This window comes from Lithobates pipiens, unplaced genomic scaffold (assembly GCF_037356315.1).
Source record: "Lithobates pipiens isolate NorthernLeopardFrog02 unplaced genomic scaffold, aLitPip1_a1.2 Scaffold_16, whole genome shotgun sequence".
Taxonomy (NCBI): Eukaryota; Metazoa; Chordata; class Amphibia; order Anura; family Ranidae; genus Lithobates; species Lithobates pipiens.
In genome coordinates, this window is record NW_027507748.1 from 50,327,115 (window position 1) to 50,348,995 (window position 21,881).

The following is a 21,881-nucleotide window of genomic DNA, read 5'->3' on the forward strand; positions in this document are numbered from 1 at the left end:
TTGCATGGTGTTTAGTAGTGCTGCATAGTGGTTATGTCCATTCCACCTCCCTCTCTCGCTGCAATCCTACCACATGGTGCACCTGTGCATAGAAACCAATCAGCTTCTAACCTCAGCTTGTTCATTTAAAGTGTAAGTTCACCTTTACAGAAAATCTGTAAGGTCAACTTACATGGGACCCCCTCTCCATATCCCCCCCCCCCCCGGTCCCGCTGTACTGTAGTCCCGCCCCCCCCCCCCGCTGTCAGACACCGGGATGCCGCTTTACCGGTCTGGGGATTTGAAATCCCCACGGGGGTCCAGTGTAAGTTCACCTTACAGATTTTCTGTAAGGCCCCTTTCACACATGCGGACCATTCGTTTCATCAGTTCAGTCGCTTTTTTTTTTAAAGAAAAAACATATGAAATTTACATCTGTTTTTCAATCAGTTTTTCAATCAGTTTTTTACATCCTCCAGGTAGAGTCCTTACCCCTCGAGTCCCCGAGTCATTCTCTCATGCAAAAACGGACCGTTTGTCCATTTACATCCATTTTTCATCCAATCCATTTTATTTTTTTTAATTGTTTATTTATAACGTTTTTTTCCCCCCAAAAAAAGGTACAATACAGTATAAAGAAAAAGCATTTCAACTTTTGATAATACAAAGCATGTATATATAAACGTACGAAATTGAGCGTACATACAGGTATGTTCAGAACGTAAGCATCTTCCAACTATGGATCATTCAAGTACAGTTAGCATACCATATCATGTGATAAACGAAAGCGGAAAAGGATATATAGTTATGAATAACAACAATACAGAGGAAAAAAGAAAGAAAAAGATAGCAAGGTACAACTTAATCAGAAGTTTGCATCATGAGAATCAGGAGGTTTGAGGGTTAGCAGACTCAAGGGGGAACTCAGAGTCCCATTTCTTCCATATTTTATAAAAGGAGGGTAGTGTATCTTCTGTTTTAGCGGTCAAGTGTTCCATCCTACATATATCTGCCATTATGGAAAGAAAAAGATGGAGTGTGGGGGGAGTGGTGGAGAGCCAATGTCTAGGAATTGCTCTTTTAGCGGCCAGAAGGATAAAGGACATAAGGTTGCGCGAGGCTTTAGATACTCCCGGAAAAGGGAGGCCTAGAAGGAAATGCATGGGATTCAGAGGGATAGGTGTCATTAGTACCGTTTGTAAAAGATCCTGAATTTTAGTCCAATAAGGGCTAATAAAAGGGCAATCCCAAAATATATGGAAATGAGAACCTATGGACTCGCCGCATCTCCAGCAAATATTGGAAATGGCTGGGTTGCGAGCATGCAGCAAGTCTGGGGTCCTGTACCAAAACATCAAGATCTTAATAGCGGTTTCCCTCTGCACTACACAATGTGAAGTTTTGGATGTAGATTCCCATATTTTACCCCAGTCTAATAGAGATATTGGTCGTTGCAGTATGCAAGACCATTTTTTCATGTAATTATGAGTGAGTTCCGTTAGAGGTGGGGTTTCCTGTAGGATTTTGTATATAGATGAAATCTGTTTGGTTTCATAGGGGCCGTTGACACACAAGGCCTCAAAATCAGTCGGTTTCTCCAATGAAAGAGAGGGGGAGTTGGAGTGGAAGAAATGTTTAAACTGTATGTATGAGTATAGAAGGGATGTAGGCAGGTCATATTTTGTTTGCAGGTCTGAGAAAGGCATAAGTTTACGTGTAGTCGGATGTACGAGGTGTCGCAACTGAAAGATTCCCGCCTGAGTCCAGGGAAGCATCCTCGTATAAGACAGACCATCGAGTATATCCGGATTAAAGAGTACATTTAGAAATGGGGGACATTTAGAGGATAGGGAAAACTGCTCCGCACATCTCTTCCAAAAGGAAAGGGTGAAAAGTATTGGTGCTAGGCATAAGGATCTCAATTGAGGCATACATTTAGCCGAGGAAGGCCATAACATGTAGCACAGATGTACTGGAAAAGTAACCCCCATCTCAATCTCAGCCCACCTGCTTGGAGCCTTTCGATCTGTTTTTTTAATGGGAGCAAAATAGGGCTTTGGTCTGTTCCAAAAAATGGATGCCGACGGAAGCGGATGTAAACGGACATAAATGGATGATCATCTGTGTACATCCGCATGTGTGAAAGGTGAAGTTACCCTTTAACCACTTGCTTAGTGGCAGTTAAACCCCCTTCCTGCCCAGACCAATTTTCACACAAATAGAGCTTTATTTTGGTGGTATTTAATCACTGCTGGGGTTTTTATTTTTTGCTAAACAAACCCCAAAAGAAAATCATGTTTCATAATCTGTTACAAAATTTTGCAAACAGGTAATTTTTCTCCTTCAATGATATGCGCTGATGAGGCAGCACTGGTGGGCACTGATAGGCTTCACAGATGGGCACTGATAGGCTGCACTGATGGGCACTGATAGGCACAGATAAGGTGGCACTGATGCGGACAGATAAGGTGGTACTGATGGCCACTGGTAAGATGGCACTGATGGATTACTGATAGATACCACTGATAAGATGGCACTGATGGGTTACTGATAGGTACCACTGATAAGATGGCACTGATAGGTACCACTGATAGATGGCACCAGTGGGCACTGGCAGGTGGCACAGGTGGGCACAGATGAGCTTGCGGGAGCTCTCCTTGATCGGGACTGATGTCCCTCTGATAGCCGCCGGTGATCATTTTTTCTTTTTTTCTCCTCACGCAATCAGCGCGAGGAGAAAAAATAGCCGATTACCGGCTCTGTTTACATGACATGATCAGCTATCATTGGCTGACAGCTGATCACGTGGGTAAGGGGTTGGAATCGACCCCTTACTCAGATCTGTGATCAGCCGAGTCTCAGACTCTCTGATCACAGAGCGCGATGCAGGGGGCACACAGGCCGCTCGGGCACGGAAGGACGTCTATTGACGTCCTCCCAGCAAAGTAGGTCTGAGCTGTAGCCGTCATTCGGCTATAGCACAGATCTGAAGAAGTTAAGCTCTGACAATAAGCCCTCATTCATACCGGGCCGATTTGACATGTCAAATCGGAGCCTACTGCCAGAAACAGCACCGTCCGAATTGGTGCGACGCAGACTTTGCAGCACCGCACCGATTCCTAAAAGTAGTTTCTGCACTACTTTTGGCGGCTTCAGAGGTAATTTCAATAGACATCTGTACATGAACCCGCACAGAGGTTTCCCAAATCGCCCCCTGAAATCCAACTGAAATGCTGGTTTGAAATCGTGGGAGTTTAGGTGAACTGGCACAATTTCAAACCCGCATTCAATGTGAACCTAGGCTCAAATTTAGAAGCCTATGCACTGCTAAACCACATTCTGTGTGTACCAGTTTTAGTAAATCTGCCCCACAGGGGGAGTCTGATTGGTAAAAACTGACTCCCCGCACTCTCTAAGGATGTGAAACAAGTAGAATGTATCCTGGCAGCCATAAACCATTTGACCTTTGCCAAGGCTTGAGGTCATATGAGGGAATTCAGAAGCTAAACACAGGCATAGCAAGCATATCATCTTTTATCTGTTAATGATGTTATTACTCAGTGTTTTCAGAATTTTTCCAATAAAAAAGTTCAAAATTATTCTTACATATTATTCTCATTGAACTGCTATACCCACATCCTCTCATGTAACAAAACCCCAGTACAGCTGGAAATCAAAAAAGGGTTGCCTGTATAGGATAAAAGATTTTATTTTACTTACGTTTCACATATAGAGATCCAATCACCTCTGCGTTGCCGTAGCTGTTCCATACTTCACAGATATACGTTCCAGAGTCTGACGGTCTAGTGTTTTCAATCAGCAAACCTACAACTGTGTTCCGGAACCTGCTGCCCATTTCAAGCTGGACGTTGTCCTTCAGCCATCGGGTGTGGGGTATCGGGTATCCAGAGGCTTTACATGGCAGCTCCACTCTCTGTCCTGCCATTACTGTCAGGTGTTCAAACTTATCAATAATCGTTGGAGCTGAATTGACTGGATCTGAAAATGAAATGACAAGGTACAAAATGTTACTATGAACATCTAGGTTGAAGGCTACAGATGTCCTAAAAATAAGGGCCCACATGTGAAATGTATGAGGGCTTTATTAGCTTGATACCAGTGTGATCTGTTGGAGCTTTTATACAAGTGAGGTCCCCATGTTACCAATTTTGTCAAGACGACATTGTCTATGTTGTGTGCTTTTTTTTTTTAGAGAATTGTCAATAAAGGTTATTTTAATGACATCTGTCAGGGAATAATACATTTTTGGTAATGCAGCATCTAAGCTAGCATTTGTATGAAGAATATGTAGAAGGTTGAGCCAAGGTTCAATTCTATTGTATTTTTTATTCAATTATTTTTGTGGAAAGTCTCTCTCTTTCTCCAGGCTAATTTACATACATTTTCGAGACCTGGTAGGATACCGAATTCATGTTTCTTCGAAAACTAGAAATTTTGTGCGTTTTGTAATCCGATGGTGCCACCATTGATTTCAAAATTCGACCAACCAAGCCTTCAGTTTCACCTCATTTGAAATCTTCTTTTCTTTCCAGGTCACAGCTCATGCAAATTTAGTTTTCGATTATATTTCTAGCATGATTTTCCCATTATTGATTAGAAATTTGTTTGTTTTTTTCCAACATGCCCGATCACTCAAACTTGATGGCTGCACAAAAATATGCCATTGCTGTGGCCCACTAATGGTGCCAAATTCGATCGAAAATTGTTGCTTCACCTTACCTATGGAAAAGAGGAGGGAGGAGAGCCAGGCCAGGGTCATATAGCACTGGTTGACGGGCTGCACACCCCACAACCCCCCCCCCCCCCCAGAAGGGGACAGGCGATGCACTTTTTCCATGGTTATTGCTGGGAGATGTGACAGCGATCTGGATCATTAACTGTTCATGCGCATTTGACCATTTATAATCTGGTGGTCACATCATTCTGGTAAGAGCCTCTTGTGTGCACGGAGCTGAAGTTGGACAATTGCTTGGACAATATTTTTACTAGGAGCGGAATATTTTTTTGTTCTTGGTGCATATGGACACTTTCTATTTTTATTTATCTATATTCTTTTTTATCTTGTTTTTTGCACTATTTGACAATTGGTAGTGAATTGTACATATGAATTTTGTTTTTTATATTGCAAATTAATTCTATTATTTAGGGCCACGGTGGATGGAGTTTTTAAATGTTCTCCATTTATTGGCTGTATGTTGTGTGCTTTTTTTTTTTAGAGAATTTTCAATAAAAGTTATTTTATTGACATCTGCAAGGAAATAATACATTTGTGGTAATGCATCATCTAAGTTAGCATTTGTGTGAAGAATATGTAGAAGGTTGAGCCAAGATTCAATTCTATTGTATTTTTTATTCAATTACTTTTATGGAAAGTCTCTCTCTTTCTCCAGGCTAATTTACATACATTTTTGAGACCTGGTAGGATATTTTAGGATATAATTTTGGTCGGTATGAATGTAGCCTTACTGTTACGCCCCTACCTACTCGCATTTGGAGTCTTACTTACTATAGCCCATGACAAATATGTTCTGATCGAAATATCTACATTCTTTTGGTTTATTCCTTTCCCTAGAGTACCCACCAAATGGCCCTCATGAACAACAACTTTTTCTCCTTTCTTCCCCTTTTGGTTTTCCTGAATTATAGTAAAATTGGTAATACTGTGCAACTGTATGTCTACAAAATACCTGGGGCTACTGGTGGGGCAATCCTGAGGACCGCAACCTAGTACTAACATGCAGCAAAACCCATCTCTACCTTTAGGAGCTCTGGTGAATAACGGTTAGACCCTGCACCTCAGGTGGGCCAGAATAATACAACGGGGTGACCCATTTTTGTACTTATCCAGTTAGTCTGTGGGAGCCCCTCTACTGCTATTTCTACTGGCCTTTGAGCCTGACCATGACACCAACATTTGTCGGTTTGCTTGGAACTGTGTACTCTAACAAGGGAAATATTTTTCATCTTAGTGGCAGGAGCTTTATTTTATGTTGCATAGACAAAAAAAAAATGTATCTAATCAGATACCTATACATAAGACCTTCATTTTGACCCCTTAAAACTTATTATGCATGGGTGCAATGCCCCATGGATCAACACAATCATATTTTGAAAGTGACCTACACACAGAGGGGATGAGTTTGAAAAACTATGGGGAGATTGGCTCAGTGTTTCCAGTTTAGTCCCGATGTCACAGATTGCTGACAGACTTTCCAAGCCAGGCCAATGTAACTATAGTGGTAAAAATAATTATTTGATCCCCTGCAGATTTTGTAAGTTTGCCCACTTACAAAGAAATTAAGGATCTATAATTATCATAAATGTATTTTAAATGATAGAGGCACAACATCAACCAAAAATCCAGAAAAAAACACATAATACAAATGTTATAAATTGAGCTGCAGTTCAGTGAGTAAAATAATTATTGTATCCACTACCAACCAACAATAATTCTGGCTCCCGCAGATTGGCTAGTATGTGTTCTTGTGTGGTACACAATTTAGTCCCGTCAATTTAAGAAGGTACTCCTAACGACAACTCGTTATGTGTTTAAAAGACACCTGTCCACAGAATATTTCTTCCATTCAAACCTCACCATCACCAGCAAGACCAAAGAGCTGTCAAAGGACATCAGGGACAAAATTGTAAACCTGCACAAGGCTGTAATGGGCTAGAAGACCATCAGCAAAAAGCTTTGTGAGAAGGAGACAACTGTTGGAACGTTTATTTGCAAATGGAGGAAATATATAATAACCATCAATCGCACTCAGTCTGGAGCTCCATGCAAGATTTCATTTCATGGAGTAAGGATGATCATGAGAAAGTGAGGGATCAGCCTAGAATTACACGGGAGGAGCTTGTGAATGATCTCAAGGCAGTTGGGACCACAGTCACCAGACAAACCATTGGTAACACAATACACCACCATGGATTGAAATCCTGCAGCGCCTCAAGAAGGTACATGTACAGGCCCAGATGAAGTTTGCCAATGAACATCTAAATGATTCAGAGAAGGATTGGGAGAAAGTGCTGTGGTCAAAGGAGACCAAAATTGAGTTCTTTGGCATTAACTCAACTCGTCGTGTTTGGAGAGCCTTCTTCCCTCAGCCAGAACACTGAAGATGGGTCGTGGATGGGTCTTCCAGCATAACAATGACAAAAAACATACCGCCAAAGCAACAAAGGAGTGGCTCAAGAAGAAGCACATTAAGGTCATGGAGTGGCCTAGCCAGTCTCCAGACCTTTATTCTATAGAACATTTATGGAGGGAGCTGAAACTTCAAGCCAAACGACAGCCAAGAAACCTTAAGGATTTAGAGATCTGTAAAGAAGAGTGGACCAAAATCCCTCTTAAGCCCTTGTACACACGGTCGGACATTCCGACAACAAAATCCGTCAGATTTTTTCCGACGGATTTTGTCCAAAACTGGTGTTGCATACACATGGTCAGACAAAGTAGTTGGAAAATCCGATCGTTCGGAACGTGATGACCTTCGTTCGTTGTGACTACGGGACTACGTTCAGGCTAGTAGCCAACAGCTTTGGTCTTGTAATTTGATCTCAGCATGCGTGACACTTTGTCCGATCAGAATTCTCTACAAACGATCAGACAAAGTCCGATCAGATCATGTTGTTTGGAAAATTTTATATCCACTTCTCAAACTTTGTTGGTCGGACGTTCCGACGGAAAAAGTCCGATGTAGCCCCCACACGGTCGGATTATCCGACAACGCGGTTCAATCTGACATTTTCCGTCAGAATTTCCGACCGTGTGTACAATGGCTAAGATGTATGCAAATCTGGTAATCAACTACAAGAAACATCTTACCTTGTCAACAAGGGTTTCTCCACCAAATATGAAGTCATGTTTTGCTTGGAGATCAAATACTTAATTTTACTCACTGAACTGCAAATCAATTTATAACATTTGTATCATGTGTTTTTTTATTTTTTTATGTATTTTTGGTTGATATTCTGTCTCTATCATTTAAACTACGCCTAAGATAAAATTATAGACCCTTCATTTCTTTGTAAGTCGGCAAACGTACAAAATCTGCAGGGGATCAAATAATTATTTTCCCCACTGTGTGTATAATGTATCCATACCCAGAATTCCGCTTTAGCAGCTGCTCCGTAAACGTTTTAAAGCCTTGTGACTTTATAGGAAATATTAAAAGAGGAATAGGCCAAATGACAATTTAATTCTGGGACAGGGGGAGTAGGAGCTTTGGGGGCAATTTCAAGTCATGCCTTTACAAACCCTTTAAGTCAGAAAATAATTAGTAATCATAATTCTTTTGTGTGTCTTATGGTAAATACAGCCCCAGCAAAGAATGGAATAAAATGTCTGCACTACATAAATAAAGCGAACGTATGAATAGAATACATTTACTGTCTGGTCCAACATCATTACCGGCTACCTTGTCATCGTAATTGGAAAAAAATAAAAATGAGCCCATCAAGTTGAACCTCTTCCTCAAAGTTACAGACAGCGTCCAATGAGCCTCTCTATATGATTGTATGTTCTATGAGCCATGCTGTGCTCATCCCTGGAATGCGGGAAGGATATTCATTGTAGTATAGATGGATGCTGTGCTCAAAGACGGGTTATCTAAGGTGATTGTGGCTCCAGAGATTCTGGTTAACCACCTGCATGATTACCTCCAAAGCCATCCCAGATCTGTCACTGAGGAAATTAATCCCCATTTGAGATAAATAATATTAATAATTCAAATGTGGTTATCTTCTCAGCGGCTTCCTATGTATATGAAGAACGCTATAACCCCAAGTGTCATTAAACTGGAGAAATCCTAATTGAAGGATAACCCCACCTTTCTAAATAAATACATGAAAAGAGTTTATGTTGGCACACCCAACCCTGAATGGAATCTTTTGGATTTAGAACATAGTTCTAAGACGCGGTTTCTTGTATGTTCAGCTTTTTCCATGTAGCTTTCTGCTTTGACTATGTAACCCATCGAAACTTCTTGTGCACTTTTACTGCAATTCAAATCAAGCAGAACAAACCAGATTTCATGCTGTGCACTTTCGAATTACTGTTGTCACTGGATGACATATAATTACAGGTGCTAATATATAGCAGTGACAATCAAGGCAGCTCTTCACATACTGCGCATTCATAACCATAGGTGTGTACCTCAAAGCTCAAACACACGTGTGTCTATGTATATATACATTAGATACATTTTTTTGTATATACATACATATATACATACACAGTTGTGCTCATAAATTTACATACCCTGGCAGAATTTATGATTTCTTGGCCAATTTTCAGAGCATAATGAATGATAACACAAAAACCTTTCTTTCACTCATGGTTAGCGTTTGGCTGAAGCCATTTATTATCAATCAACTGTGTTTACTCTTTTTAAATAATAATCACAACAGAAACTACCTAAATTACCCCAATCAAAAGTTTACATACCCCAGTTCTTAATACCGTGTATTGTCCCCCTTTAACATCAATGACAGCTTGAAGTCTTTTGTGGTATTTGTGGATGAGGCTCTTTACCTTCTCAGATGGTAAAGCTGCCCATTCTTCTTGGCAAAAAGCCTCCAGTTCCTGTAAATTCTTAGGCTGTCTTACATGGAAAGCATGTTTGAGATCTCCCCAGAGTGGCTCAATGATATTGAGGTCAGGAGACTGAGATGGCCACTCCAGAACCTTCACTTTATTCTGCTTTAGCTAATGACAGGTGGACTTGGCCTTGTGTTTTGGATCATTGTCATGTTGGAATGTCCAAGTACGTCCCATGAGCAGCTTCCTGGCTGAAGAATGCAAATGTTCCTCCAGTATTTTTTGATAACATACTGCATTCATCTTGCCATAAATTTTGACCAAATTTCCTGTGCCTTTGAAGCTCACACATCCCCAAAACATCATCGATCCATCTTCGTGTTTTACAGCAGGAACGGTGTACCTTTCATCATAGGCCTTGTTGACTTTGCTCCAAATGAAGTGTTTATGGTTGTGGCCAAAAGCTAAATTTTGGTCTCATCACTCCAAATTACTTTGTGCCAGAAAGTTTGAGGGTTGTCTCTGTGCTGTTTGACGTATTGTAAGTGGGATACTTTGTGGCATTTGCGTAGTAATGGCTTTCTTCTGGCGACTCGACCATGCAGCCCATCTTTCTTCAAGTGCCTCCTTATTGTGCATCTTGGAACAGCCACACCCCATGTTTTCAGAGAGTCCTGTATTTCACCTGAAGATATTTGTGGGTTTCTCTTTGCATCGAACAATTTCCTGCCAGTTGTGGCTGAAATTTTAGTTGGTCTACCTGACCGTGGTTTGGTTTCAACAGAACCCCTCCTTTTCCACTTATTGATTAGAGTTTGAACACTGCTGATTGGCATTCTCAATTCTTTGGATATCTTTTTATATCCCTTTCCTGTTTTATACAGTTCAACTACCTTTTCCCACAGATCCTTTGGCAATTCTTTTGCTTTCCACATGACACAGAATCCAGAAACATCAATGTAGCACTGGATGAAAGATGCAAGGGTCTGTCAGGAGTCCAGAAACTCATTGACATTTTCTACACACACACTAATTACAAGCAAACAGGTCACAGGTGAGGATGGTTACCTTTAATAGACATTCAAACCCCTTTGTGTCAACTTGTGTGCATGTTATCAGGCCAAAATCGCCAGGGTATGAAAACTTTTGATCAGGGTAATTTGGGTAGATTCTGTTGTGATTATTTTTTACTATAACTTTTTTGCAATTTTATTTACAATTTTTATTAATTTTTTTAATTTTTTTTAGGAGCCCAGTGGGGGGCTTTGGTGAAATATCAGGGATCTAAACAGATCCCTGATGTCTCACTTTTGAGACAGAGAAAGGGACTGAGGATACAGATTCCCCAGTCCCTTTCTCTGTAGCCAAGCAGCAGGAAGAATCTGTGCAGTACAGCATGAATGGGGGGGGGGGGGGGCAGGCACACCTGGCACCTTCTCAAGGAGCTTCCAATCTACTGCAGGCTTTCTCAACCTTTTAACATTCATGAACCCTTCAAATAACCCTTTCTGGTCTTAGGGAACCCTTGCTAAAAATTACTACTTTTATAGCTGACAGTATACAGTGCTCTGAAAAAGTATTTGCCCCCTTCCTGATATTTTTATTTATTTTTTGCATATTTGTCACACTTAAATGATTCAGATCATAAAACTAATTTTAATATCACACACAGATAACCAAGTGAATAAAAGCTGTCCAAACCTGCCTGGCTCTATGTGAAAAAGTAATTGCCCCCTCTAAATCATGAATGAACTGTGATTAACAACATTTTGTGGAAAGCAGAGTTAAATTTCACTTGTGACACCCAGGCCTGATTACTGGCAGACCTGTTGAATCAAGCTGTCTGACAAAGTGAAGCACGCTAAAAGATCTAAAAAAGCAAGACACCATGCCACGATCTAACAAAATTCAAGAACAAATGAGAAAATGTAAATGACGTATCCAGTCTGGAAAGGGTTACAAAGCCATTTCTAAGGCCCCTTTCACATGGGGTGCCTCCATGTTACGGATTCCGCTTGCTCAGTCGGATGACAGGTCCTATTCACTTGGCTGTGCAGAGTGTACATGGACATGGTCCCGCTCTCCTCTATGGGGAGATCAGGTGGAAACGGACCCCCTGTACGTTTTCATCTGATGCAATCCGCCAGACTGATGGAAATTAGGACCAGGATTGCTATGTAATCATTTTTTGGTGACAGGCTCTTTATTGAGATATGCAGGGTCTAAAAGACCCTGCATATCTCTCCTGTATTTCACTGTATGAATGTTTTGCAATGCAGATTGCATTGCAAAACATTCTACACTGGCAAAGCGAGCTGGGGAAACCAAGAACGTGACCCGGAAGTGACGTAAGAAACGTCACTTTCCGAGTCACTGCAAGAAGGGAAGGAGAGCGGACATGAATCCTCTCTTCTCCTACCCCTCTACCCACCACCACTCACCATGACTGTCTCAGGCTCACCGATGTGCAAGCAGGGCACGGTAAGCATGGTGTGAGTGCGCGTGTGAGGGGGTGTTGGGCGCCAGTACCAGGGGTGTGTGAGAGCGATCAGGCTGCAGCGGCGCTGCCCCAACGCTCTCACCTGACAGGCAGGAGTCTGCCTGTCAGTTTCACACACAATCCCGGTGGATTGTGTGCAGTACCCCCCGCACGTACAAACATGGCGGCGAAAGGGTTCAGGTGAAAAGCCTTTTGTGCTGCAGCAGCCCCCCAGACCCCCCCCCCCCTTTTTCTTACCTGAACCTGATTGTTCCAGCAATGGGGACGAGCACAGCGACTCCAGTCCTCATTGGATAGATTGATAGCAGCAGGAGCCATTGTCAATCAAATCCAGTGACATGAGAGCTGGGGGGTGGGCCGAGTCCTGCTGTCTGTGTCAATGTCATACTTGCCTCCTCTGTGTAAGGGTTTTGCACAGAGTGGCCCCCCGGCGGCGCTCCTGGCCCATCGTCTTTATCAGGTGCCCCACAGAGAGACGCTTTCCCTGGGGGCACGAGTGTGATGCCCGCACGAGTGCCCCAGGAAAAGTGTTTCTCTGTGGGGGAACCCAATGAAGAGGATGGGCCAGGAGCACCGCTGGTGGACCCCAGAAGAGGAGGATTGGGGCCACTCTGTGCAAAACCCTTACACAGAGGAGGTAAGTATGACATGCTTGTTATTTAAAAAAACACAACAAAAAAACGCTTGTGCAGGATTTTGTCTAGCATACTAACCAGCCGCAAATTGTCGTTTGACCAACACGACCGTAGTGACATACTATGAGAATATAAAGAGGAAGTTAATTTCTCAAGCGCCACCCTTTGGGCCCCTTCTGCTAATTTCATGTTAGTAGAAGTTTGGTAAGCATTGATTCGTGATTTTCAGATCGTACAAAACAAATGCCTTTTAACCACTTCAGCCCCAGAAGGATTTACCCCCTTCCTGACCAAAGAACTTTTTGTGATTCGGCACTGTGTCGACTTAACTGACAATTGCCCGGTCGTGCAATGTTGCACCCAAACAAAATCGAAGACGCTTTTTTTCCACAAATAGAGCTTTCTTTTGGTGGTATTTGATAACCTCTGCAGTTTTTATTTTTTACGCTATAAACAAAAAAAGAACGACAATTTTGAAAAAAAAAGTATTTTTTTTTTACTTTTTCCTATAATAAATATCCCCCAAAAATATATAAAAAAACAAATTTCTTTCTCAGTTTAGGCCGATATGTATTCTTCTGAATATTTTTGGTAAAAAAAAATTGCAATAAGCGTATATTGATTGGTTTGCGCAAAAGTTATAGCGTCCACAAAATAGAGGATAGATTTATGGCTTTTTTATTATTAATTTTTTTTTGTAGTAATGGCGGCAATCTGCGATTTTTATCATGACTGCGACATTATGGCAGACACATCGGACACTTTTGACACCATTTTGGGACCATTGTCATTTATACAGCGATCAGTGCTATAAAAATGCACGGATTACTGTGTAAATGACACTGGCAGGGAAGGGGTTAAACACTAGGGGGAGATAAAGGGGTTAACTGTGTCCTAGGGAGTGATTCTAACTGTGGGGGGGATGCGCTACCACTGATATGACAGCGATCTCTGCTCCTGATGACAGGGTGCAGTAGATCCCTATCATGTCACTAGGCAGAACGGGGAAATGCCTCGTTTACAAAGGCATCTCCACATCCTTCCATTCCGTGACACAATCGCAGGCCCCCTGCAGACACCGAGTTTGCGTGGTCCGCAGGCACAGTCATGGAGCACGCGAAGGGGGCCTGTAATGCCGCAATTTAAAGGGGATATACATGTACGCCCATTTGCCCAGCCGTGCCCTTGTGCCGATGTACATCGTCTTGCGCTGGTCAGCATGTGGTTAAAATACGTTTGGCATAACTCCATCAGTATCACCGCCAAAGCAGCTTCATTATTATCCCATTAAAGATGATGAGAATGTGCGCTGCATTTGGACATTTCATCAATTGCTGAGCCACGAATGTTAATTCTAGATTATGAACGGTAGTATACAAGACTGACCACTTCCCAGCTGTTCCTTGATTCCGAGCATGCGTGTTTGTACCTTCAACTTTTGTGTGACGTTTTTTTGTACTGACCATCCGAAAATCAGATGTTGAGTTCACATCCAACAAAAATTTTATAGCCTGCACATCCAGCTTTTGTCTGACGAAAAAGTCAAATCGCCTATCGAATACACCGTACTAACGATCCGAAAATCCGCAGACAGCTCATCTTATGCCTTTTCCCTTCTGATTTTCAGATCGTGTGTATGATGCCTAAGTCTGCACAAACGATAAGACATTCACCAAGCAAACTTTTTTTTATTTTTATAAATAGATGCCATAAAATTGGCCATAGCAACAATTAGAAATGTCTTAGCCCTTGTACACACGGTCGGACATTCCGACGGAAAATGTCTGATCGGACCGCGTTGTCGGATAATCCGACCGTGTGTGGGCTTCATCTGACTTTTTCCGTCGGAATGTCCTACCAACAAAATTTCAGAGCTGGATATAAAAAAATTTCCGACAACATGATCCGATGGGACTTTGTCCGATCGTTTGTAGAGAATTCCGATCGGACAAAGTGCCACGCATGCTCAGATCAAATTCCTAGACCAAAGCTGTTGGCTACTAGCCTGAACATAGTCCCGTCGTAACTAAATAACGTCATCACGTTCTGAATGATCGGATTTTCCGACAACTTTGTCCGACCATGTGTATGCAACACCAGTTTCGGACAAAATCCGTCGTAAAAAATCCGACGGATTTTGTTGTCGGAATGTCCGACCATGTGTACAAGGGCTTAGCTGGTGTGACTATTGAAGACTATGGGTAGAACCTTTGTTGGGCTAATTTGGGGTTAGGCTGCCATAGACAAGAGTGAAGAATTCCTGTACCTGATACAGTCAGTCTGGCGCTGTTACTCTGCCGCGTTTCTCCCGTATATTTGTGCCGCGTTGTACATCGATAATTATTTAATCCGTCTTCATTCTGTACATCTGTAATATACAAGGCTCCCGATGATGTAATGAGAAATCTAGATCCTGCAAAGAAACAGAACAGAAAGATTACTTACAGGAGAATTTCTCACTTCCCTTAAGGCATATATTTCACATCTGACATCTGATCAGCAAACCTGTCAGGATTAGAAACAGTTTCAAACTTATACGGTGGGTGGCATTTTTATACTTTTTATTATTATTATGTTAAACCCCAACTCCAGCCAAAAATTCATTTGTATTTGGATAGAGAAAAAAAAAGGGTTAGAACCTTTGCCCATGATAGAGTGTGACAGGCCACTAGCATTTATGCAGGGAGAATAGGGTTGCCACCTTTTGTTCAAGCCAAACCCGAACACTTTAGTGGCACATGGTAATTTATTATTATTATTTTTTACAAGGGAACGCTGTGGAACTCTGATGTAAGGGGGTTTCACCACAGCCCCCACTTACATCAGAATTGTTAGTATTCCCCCCTTAAAACATGGTCCCCAAAGCCCCCCTTATATCAGAGTCTACAGAGAAGCCCTTACATCAGAGTCCCCCTTACCATAGAGCACTCACTCGCTCAGAGGCAGGAGATAGAAGGGAGGAAGGCAGCCCATGCACTTGGCTGTTGTCGTACTTGGTTAGTCAGGGAGCATACTGTAGGCGTGTGCAACCCAGACAGAAGAGAGAACCACACTGGGTGATTAGGGTGTACCCAGGCATGCCTAAGTTGGGGGGCCACAGTCTAGTCTAAATAATGTGTCCGGGTTTCAGGGAGTCTGAATGCTGGACACATGAATCAAAACCGGGACTGTCTGAGTGAATCCTGGACAGGTGGCAACCCTAAGGGAGAGTTCAGTAGCAAAGGTGCCCAATTTAATTCAAATACAGATTTTCTTTGAAGCGGACTTATAAGCCCTCCACCCTCAAAGTAGCCCCCTGAATTTTTTTTTTTAAACCCCTATACACAACCTTTTTTCCTGCTGTCTTCTTGGAGGAGTATTCTTCAGGACCGAGCAGCACTTACATAATGATGCGTGAGCACTCCTCGGTCCTGGAGTACTATCTGCCAATCCCATCGGTGGATTTTCCCACCCCTCTTGTTCTGGTGATAGCTCAAAATGTTTGGATCTCTCTTCACTTTATGTCTCTTGGTGACGACAGTCACCAAGACAAATATGAGTTGGAATTGCTGTAGAGGGGACACACACTGCAATGCAAATGTAACAAATGGTCTAACCCAGGCTTTCTCAATGAAGGAACCCTTCAAATAACCTTCTAGTCTCAGGGAACCCCTATGTACTGCGAGCTGCAGATTTGCAGTTCACAGAGCATTAGAGTGATGGTAAGTGGGGAAGAATGCCCCTTACAATCATGGTCAGTGGGAAGAATCCCCTACTTACAAATAGCTAATAAGATCCATTGGTTTCAGTGGTTATATCAGGGATACCGACTGTAGGGGTGGTCAGATCTGCATAGCTAGACTTAGGGAAAATGAGACCAGTCTGTATATGATTTAAAGTGGTTGTAAACCCTTACAAACCACTTTGACCTACAGGTAAGCCTAGATTAAGGCTTACCTGTAGGTCCAAGAAATATCTCCTAAACCTACAAGGTTTAGGATATATTTACTAAAAGACTATATGCCGTTAGTGGCGGCTCCCGAGGGCGCATGCGCTGGGTTGACATCATCGCTGCTCTGGAGCTGTGAGTGTCTGGAGCAGTGACACCCGGAAGAAGATGGATGCTCCGGACTACAGGGGACAGCGGGGACATCGCTGGCTCCTGTGTCAGGTAAGTGACACATAATGGGCTACTATGCGATGCATAGTAGTCCATTATGCTTTACCTTTGCAGGGAGACAAAGAGGAAGTATACCCATCAGGGTTTACTTCCTCTTTAAGCAAGTTTATTAACAGTGACACAAAACACATTCAAATACCAGCAAATGTGAAGATACAAGTGAACCAAAACCATATAACAAAATACCTAACAAGCAACCCAAGTACCAGAAAGTCTAACTAGCAAACACACACACACACACACATTATATATATATTTTCCCTCCCCTGTGTCATGTGACTTGTTACAAGGTTTCAGGTGTGTTAAATTTGGTGTTATCGCTCTCACTCTCTCATACTGGTCACTGGAAGTTCAACATGTCACCTCATGCCAAAGAACTTTCTGAGGACCAAAAAAACAGCACGGTGGCCAAGACCATACAGCGGTTTAACAGGAGAGCTTCCACTCAGAACAGGCCTCACCATGGTCATCCAAAGAAGTTGAGTGCAGGTGCTCAGCATCATATCCAGAGGTTGTCTTTGGGAAATAGACCAAGCATTGCTGCAGAGGTTGAAGGGGTGGGAGGTCAGCCTATCACTGCATCAAATTGGTCTGCATGGCTGTCATCCCAGAAGGAAGCCTCTTCTAAAGATGATGCACAAGAAAGACCGCAAAAAGTTTGCTGAAGACAAGCAGACTAAGGACATGGATTACTGGAACCATGTCCTGTGGTCTGTAAATGTGTATAATTTCTTCAACATTGTCACATGAAAAGATCTAATAAAATATTTCCAAAATTGTGAAGGGTGCACTCACTTTTGTGAGATACTGTCTGTATATACACACACATACACACACACTCACACACACATTATATACAAAATGAGAAAAACAGCTAAACAGGGTAATACCAGAGATGCAAGGAAGGGGGGAACCAAGAACTGGGATCAGGAACAAGGGGAACAGATACCTGAGGCAGTAGAGTACAAGGTTCAGATACAAAATAGGAGCAGGATCAGGCAGGAATCAAGTAAATGATTGAGCAGAAAGCAATTTCTAGCTAGCAGGGCAAAACACTAAAACACAAGGTACTATGGAGGAGGAAATAAATACACCCCTAGCAGCCAGCATCAAGTGGAGCCCAGTTACTGGGATCTGCTGGCTTCTGGGAGACACCCGCTGGTAGACACCAGAGCTATAACCTTCTGCTCAGGAACCACAGTGCCACCAGCAGGTGATCCAGGTCCTGGCTTCATGTACACACTGCCTACTTTGACCGCCAGCTGCGGGAAAATGCAAAATGCGGTAAAATCGTGGTACTCTTTTGCCGCAGTTTTTCTGCGGTTTGTGTTCTCCTGTGGTTAGGGGTCAAAACTTTCCTATCCTGAACGCGGTTCTTTTGCATTCAGGAGAGGGAGGTTGAGGGAGGTTGAAGTTCCCCTAACCGCAGCAGCTACTAAACTTTGGTAAAAGCCTATGACACATACGCTTTTACGGAGTTGAGTTTAGGAGCTTTAGGGAAAAAAAAACACCAAAAGCTCAATTTTAGGAGATGCTACTGTACATGAAGCCTTACTTATCTAAGAGGTATAAATTGCTTATTGATTAAGGAACTTAAAGAAAACTATGGAGAAAAGTTGGGCATACATTGAGCGAATTTCCTCTGGACCAGCCAAAATTTGTTCAGTGGGTGGCCCTGCTCTTCTCGAAAAAAGATGATCAATCACTTTTTGTCAAAGTCTGCTTTGGTCGAACAGCCAATCAGATGCAATTGCTGTTGTGGTATCTAGACAGCCGTCGGTGGCCCATCTGTGCTGTTTAGCCAGGGAGAACTGAATGAAATGGATCTGACAGAGCATGGCTAACAGAACCCTAGGGTTCCATGGTACCTTGTTCTTTAATAACTGATCCAAAACTAAAACTTGAAAAAAAAATAAAAAATTGTTACCTTTATATATATTAGGTTAGTATCCCCAGTGATAGATTTACACTAGACAACAGTATTTAGTAATGTTCGGCATGACAACTGCAATTTTATCATGCTGTACCAATCTCAGTAACGCATGCTTTTCTCCAAGTACATTTAATAAAAAACATTCCTGCTTTGTAGATGCAAAATCATATTTTTCTTCTGCCTCTTTACCATGTTAGCTGCATATTTATGTCATTTGTAAGGAAACGTGGCCTGGTGTCTTGTCACTGATATATTGAGTTATTGTTTCTGGGGGCCTGCGCAGATATTATAACCTTACCAGGTAGATTTACAGACCAACAACACATATCTTTTATTAACAACACATATCCGAGAGGAACGTCTGAAATAATGTGATTTTAATGACATAAACTTGAAGTTTGTGGATCATAAATCACGTTTCATTTTTGCACCTCTAGAGGTACAATCTGCATACAATGTTGACATTTTGGGAATGTAAATGATATACTGTACGTCACTTTAGTTGGAAAATATTGAGCCTTTTTTATGACCCACCATGGAGGCAGCCATCTTGTCGAAGTAGAGTATAAGTTATACAGAAAAAGCAGCCTTTACGTAGAGACCGTATATTAGGCCTTCACACCAGGGGCTCTTGAAGACCTACACATTAATACTCCACCGTCATACACTTATGGTAACTAGAGAGCCAAACTGGACACCAAACCAAATTATTCTTAATTGTGGTTATAGCCATATTTTTTTTCCAGGTCTCAATCAAGTAGGAAATAGAAAAGCCCCTCACTGGCTTGTATTTTACTGCATCTGTTCAACTGGGGAATTTTCCCATCACTTCCTGTCCTGGAGATGCAAAAGAAAGTGATAAAAATCTCACAAAGTAAGGGGAATTTCCATCTTAGACACGTGGATGTAGAGCGAAAAAAAAAGAATCCTCAGAGATTTATGCAGCAGAGATTTTTTTCTCTACCCATAAGTTCTGTCCACCACTTTAACATATCTCCTGAGGACCCCGGGCTGCATGCCCCAGAGGCATCGTGTGCAATCACCTACTTCCTGTGTGGAGACAGGGATATTCTCCACATGCCTGATGGAGAAATTTCATTTTCCTTGGCATGGTTCATGAAAACATAAGAATTGCTCCCCAATACATAGATGTGAAGATGGGAGATGGTTTTCACCTAATTGACCCAATACTACAGGAGTGTCCTTACTACGAACTGACCAAGCCCCTTCAGGAATATGCGTATTCTTCCTTAAAAGGTAATGCTACTTTCCAGGAGTTACACTTGGTCATTACTACCAATTATTCCTGTATGCACCACAGCCAGAACTACACCAAGATTGCTACATGCACGCACCTGGTTTGATCATCTGTCAAGCTGTTGGAAAACAGTCAGGATTCCTTGGCGAAAGGCAACTATAGCCAAGTTTCTTTTTACAATATATTTACATTTCCAATATATTTACATTTATTATTTCTATCGGTCATTACTCAATTAAAATGTTATACACAGTTTGATTTTACCTCCAGTTGTTTTTGTGATCTCTCTTTGCACATTTTGAAAATAAAATGCAAAAATGTGAACTTTCGTGTAACTATGATAAAACAAAGTGGAAGGTTGCATTTGCCATACCTATTTGGTTCCTCGCAACCTTACGAAATGTAAGCGGATGGTGTTGGTAGAGCAGTGAATGGTGTCAGTAAAGCAGTGGATGGCGTCAGTAGGGCAGAGGTTGGCGTCAGTAGGACAGTGTCAGTTGGCAGTGAATGTTGTTAGTAGGGTAGTGGACAGTGTCAGTAATTTTTATTTGCATTTTATTTATTATTTTTTACAATATTTTTTTTTTAACTATTTTTTTTTTTTGGAGCCATGTTGGGGTGCTTTGGTAAAATATCAAGGGTCTGAACTGTGTATTTTTTGCACATATGTGTGAAGACACACAAATATGTGCATACTCCCGTATGACATCGCAAGAAATGCTTGATAATTTTTATGTGGTGTACGCACAAAAGAGCACAAACGCGCACATTTACTCTACAGCCCAACCTCACATTTATACGCAGTAACTTTCCACCAGAAATCTGATGCTCACACATCAGTACCGTGTGCAAATTCTAAGCCCTTGTACACACGGTCGGAGAATCCGTCGGAATGTGTCCTATCGGACCGTGTTGTCGGATAATCCGACTGTGTGTGGTATGCATCGGACTGATTCTGTCGGAATATCCGTCGGACCCAATTTTCCAACTTGTTGGAAATATTTCCCGACCAACTGGGCCGATCGGACATACTCCGATCATGTGTAGAGAATTTTGATCGGACCAAGTGCCAGGCATGCTCAGATCAAATTCCTACATCAAAGCTATTGGCTACTAGCCTGAATGTAGTCCCATCGTAACGAAATTACGTCATCACGTTCTGAAAGATCTGATTTTTCTACAACTTTGTCTGACCGTGTGTATGCAACAGTTTCGGACAAGATCCGTCGGACAAAATCCGCCGGATTTTGTTGTCGAAATCTCCGACCGTGTGTACAGGGGCTAAGAATATTTCAGTTACATGGAGTGGCCAGTGTACTTTAAGCAGTTGTATCCAACTATGATTTGAAATGACCATACTTGGTAAATTGCTAATTGCGCCCCACAGTATGGGGGAAGTGATCATTGAGAAGAACTGGTCCCGAAAGATCAATGCCTTTGCTAAGTTTTTTTAGCCACTGGTTTTAATATACCCTTTCAGCTCCACCATCTGAAGAATTATCATGCAGTGTGGGTGCCATTTTTTACCTTCTTTATCCAGGCTCTTTTAACATTAACATTCTACACAATATACAGCAAAACTCTTAAAACATAATAATTATTATCTCTTACATAAATTTTCTTACATAAATTTTACAGTTATCTTGCGGTACCATAGGAGAGCTAAAACTGTACAATTACTTACTTCAAAGGCAACAGTAATTTTTTTCTGTTTATGTTGTCACGGAAAAGAGAAATTTAAAGGACAGTAACTGATTCTTACTAGCCACTGGCCCAATAATAATGACTCTGGGCTGTTTCATAGCAACCAAGTCTTCCAGTTGAAAGCCCCAGAAATGGCTTTGACAAGTGCACG

General features: G+C 41.9%; 1 protein-coding gene across 4 annotated transcripts in view; it reads right to left on the reverse strand.

Moving 5' to 3' along the window:
* Positions 1–21,881, reverse strand: part of DSCAM (DS cell adhesion molecule) — a 730,792-nt gene that overhangs the window by 421,527 nt on the left and 287,384 nt on the right. For all 4 annotated transcript variants that reach the window (XM_077479889.1, XM_077479887.1, XM_077479888.1 and 1 more), the window contains exons 4-5: positions 14,943–15,089; positions 3,700–3,978 (exon numbers count right to left, since the gene is read on the reverse strand). In XM_077479889.1, the coding sequence (XP_077336015.1) occupies positions 3,700–3,978; positions 14,943–15,089 (426 nt within the window). The remainder of the gene's footprint in view (positions 1–3,699; positions 3,979–14,942; positions 15,090–21,881) is intronic.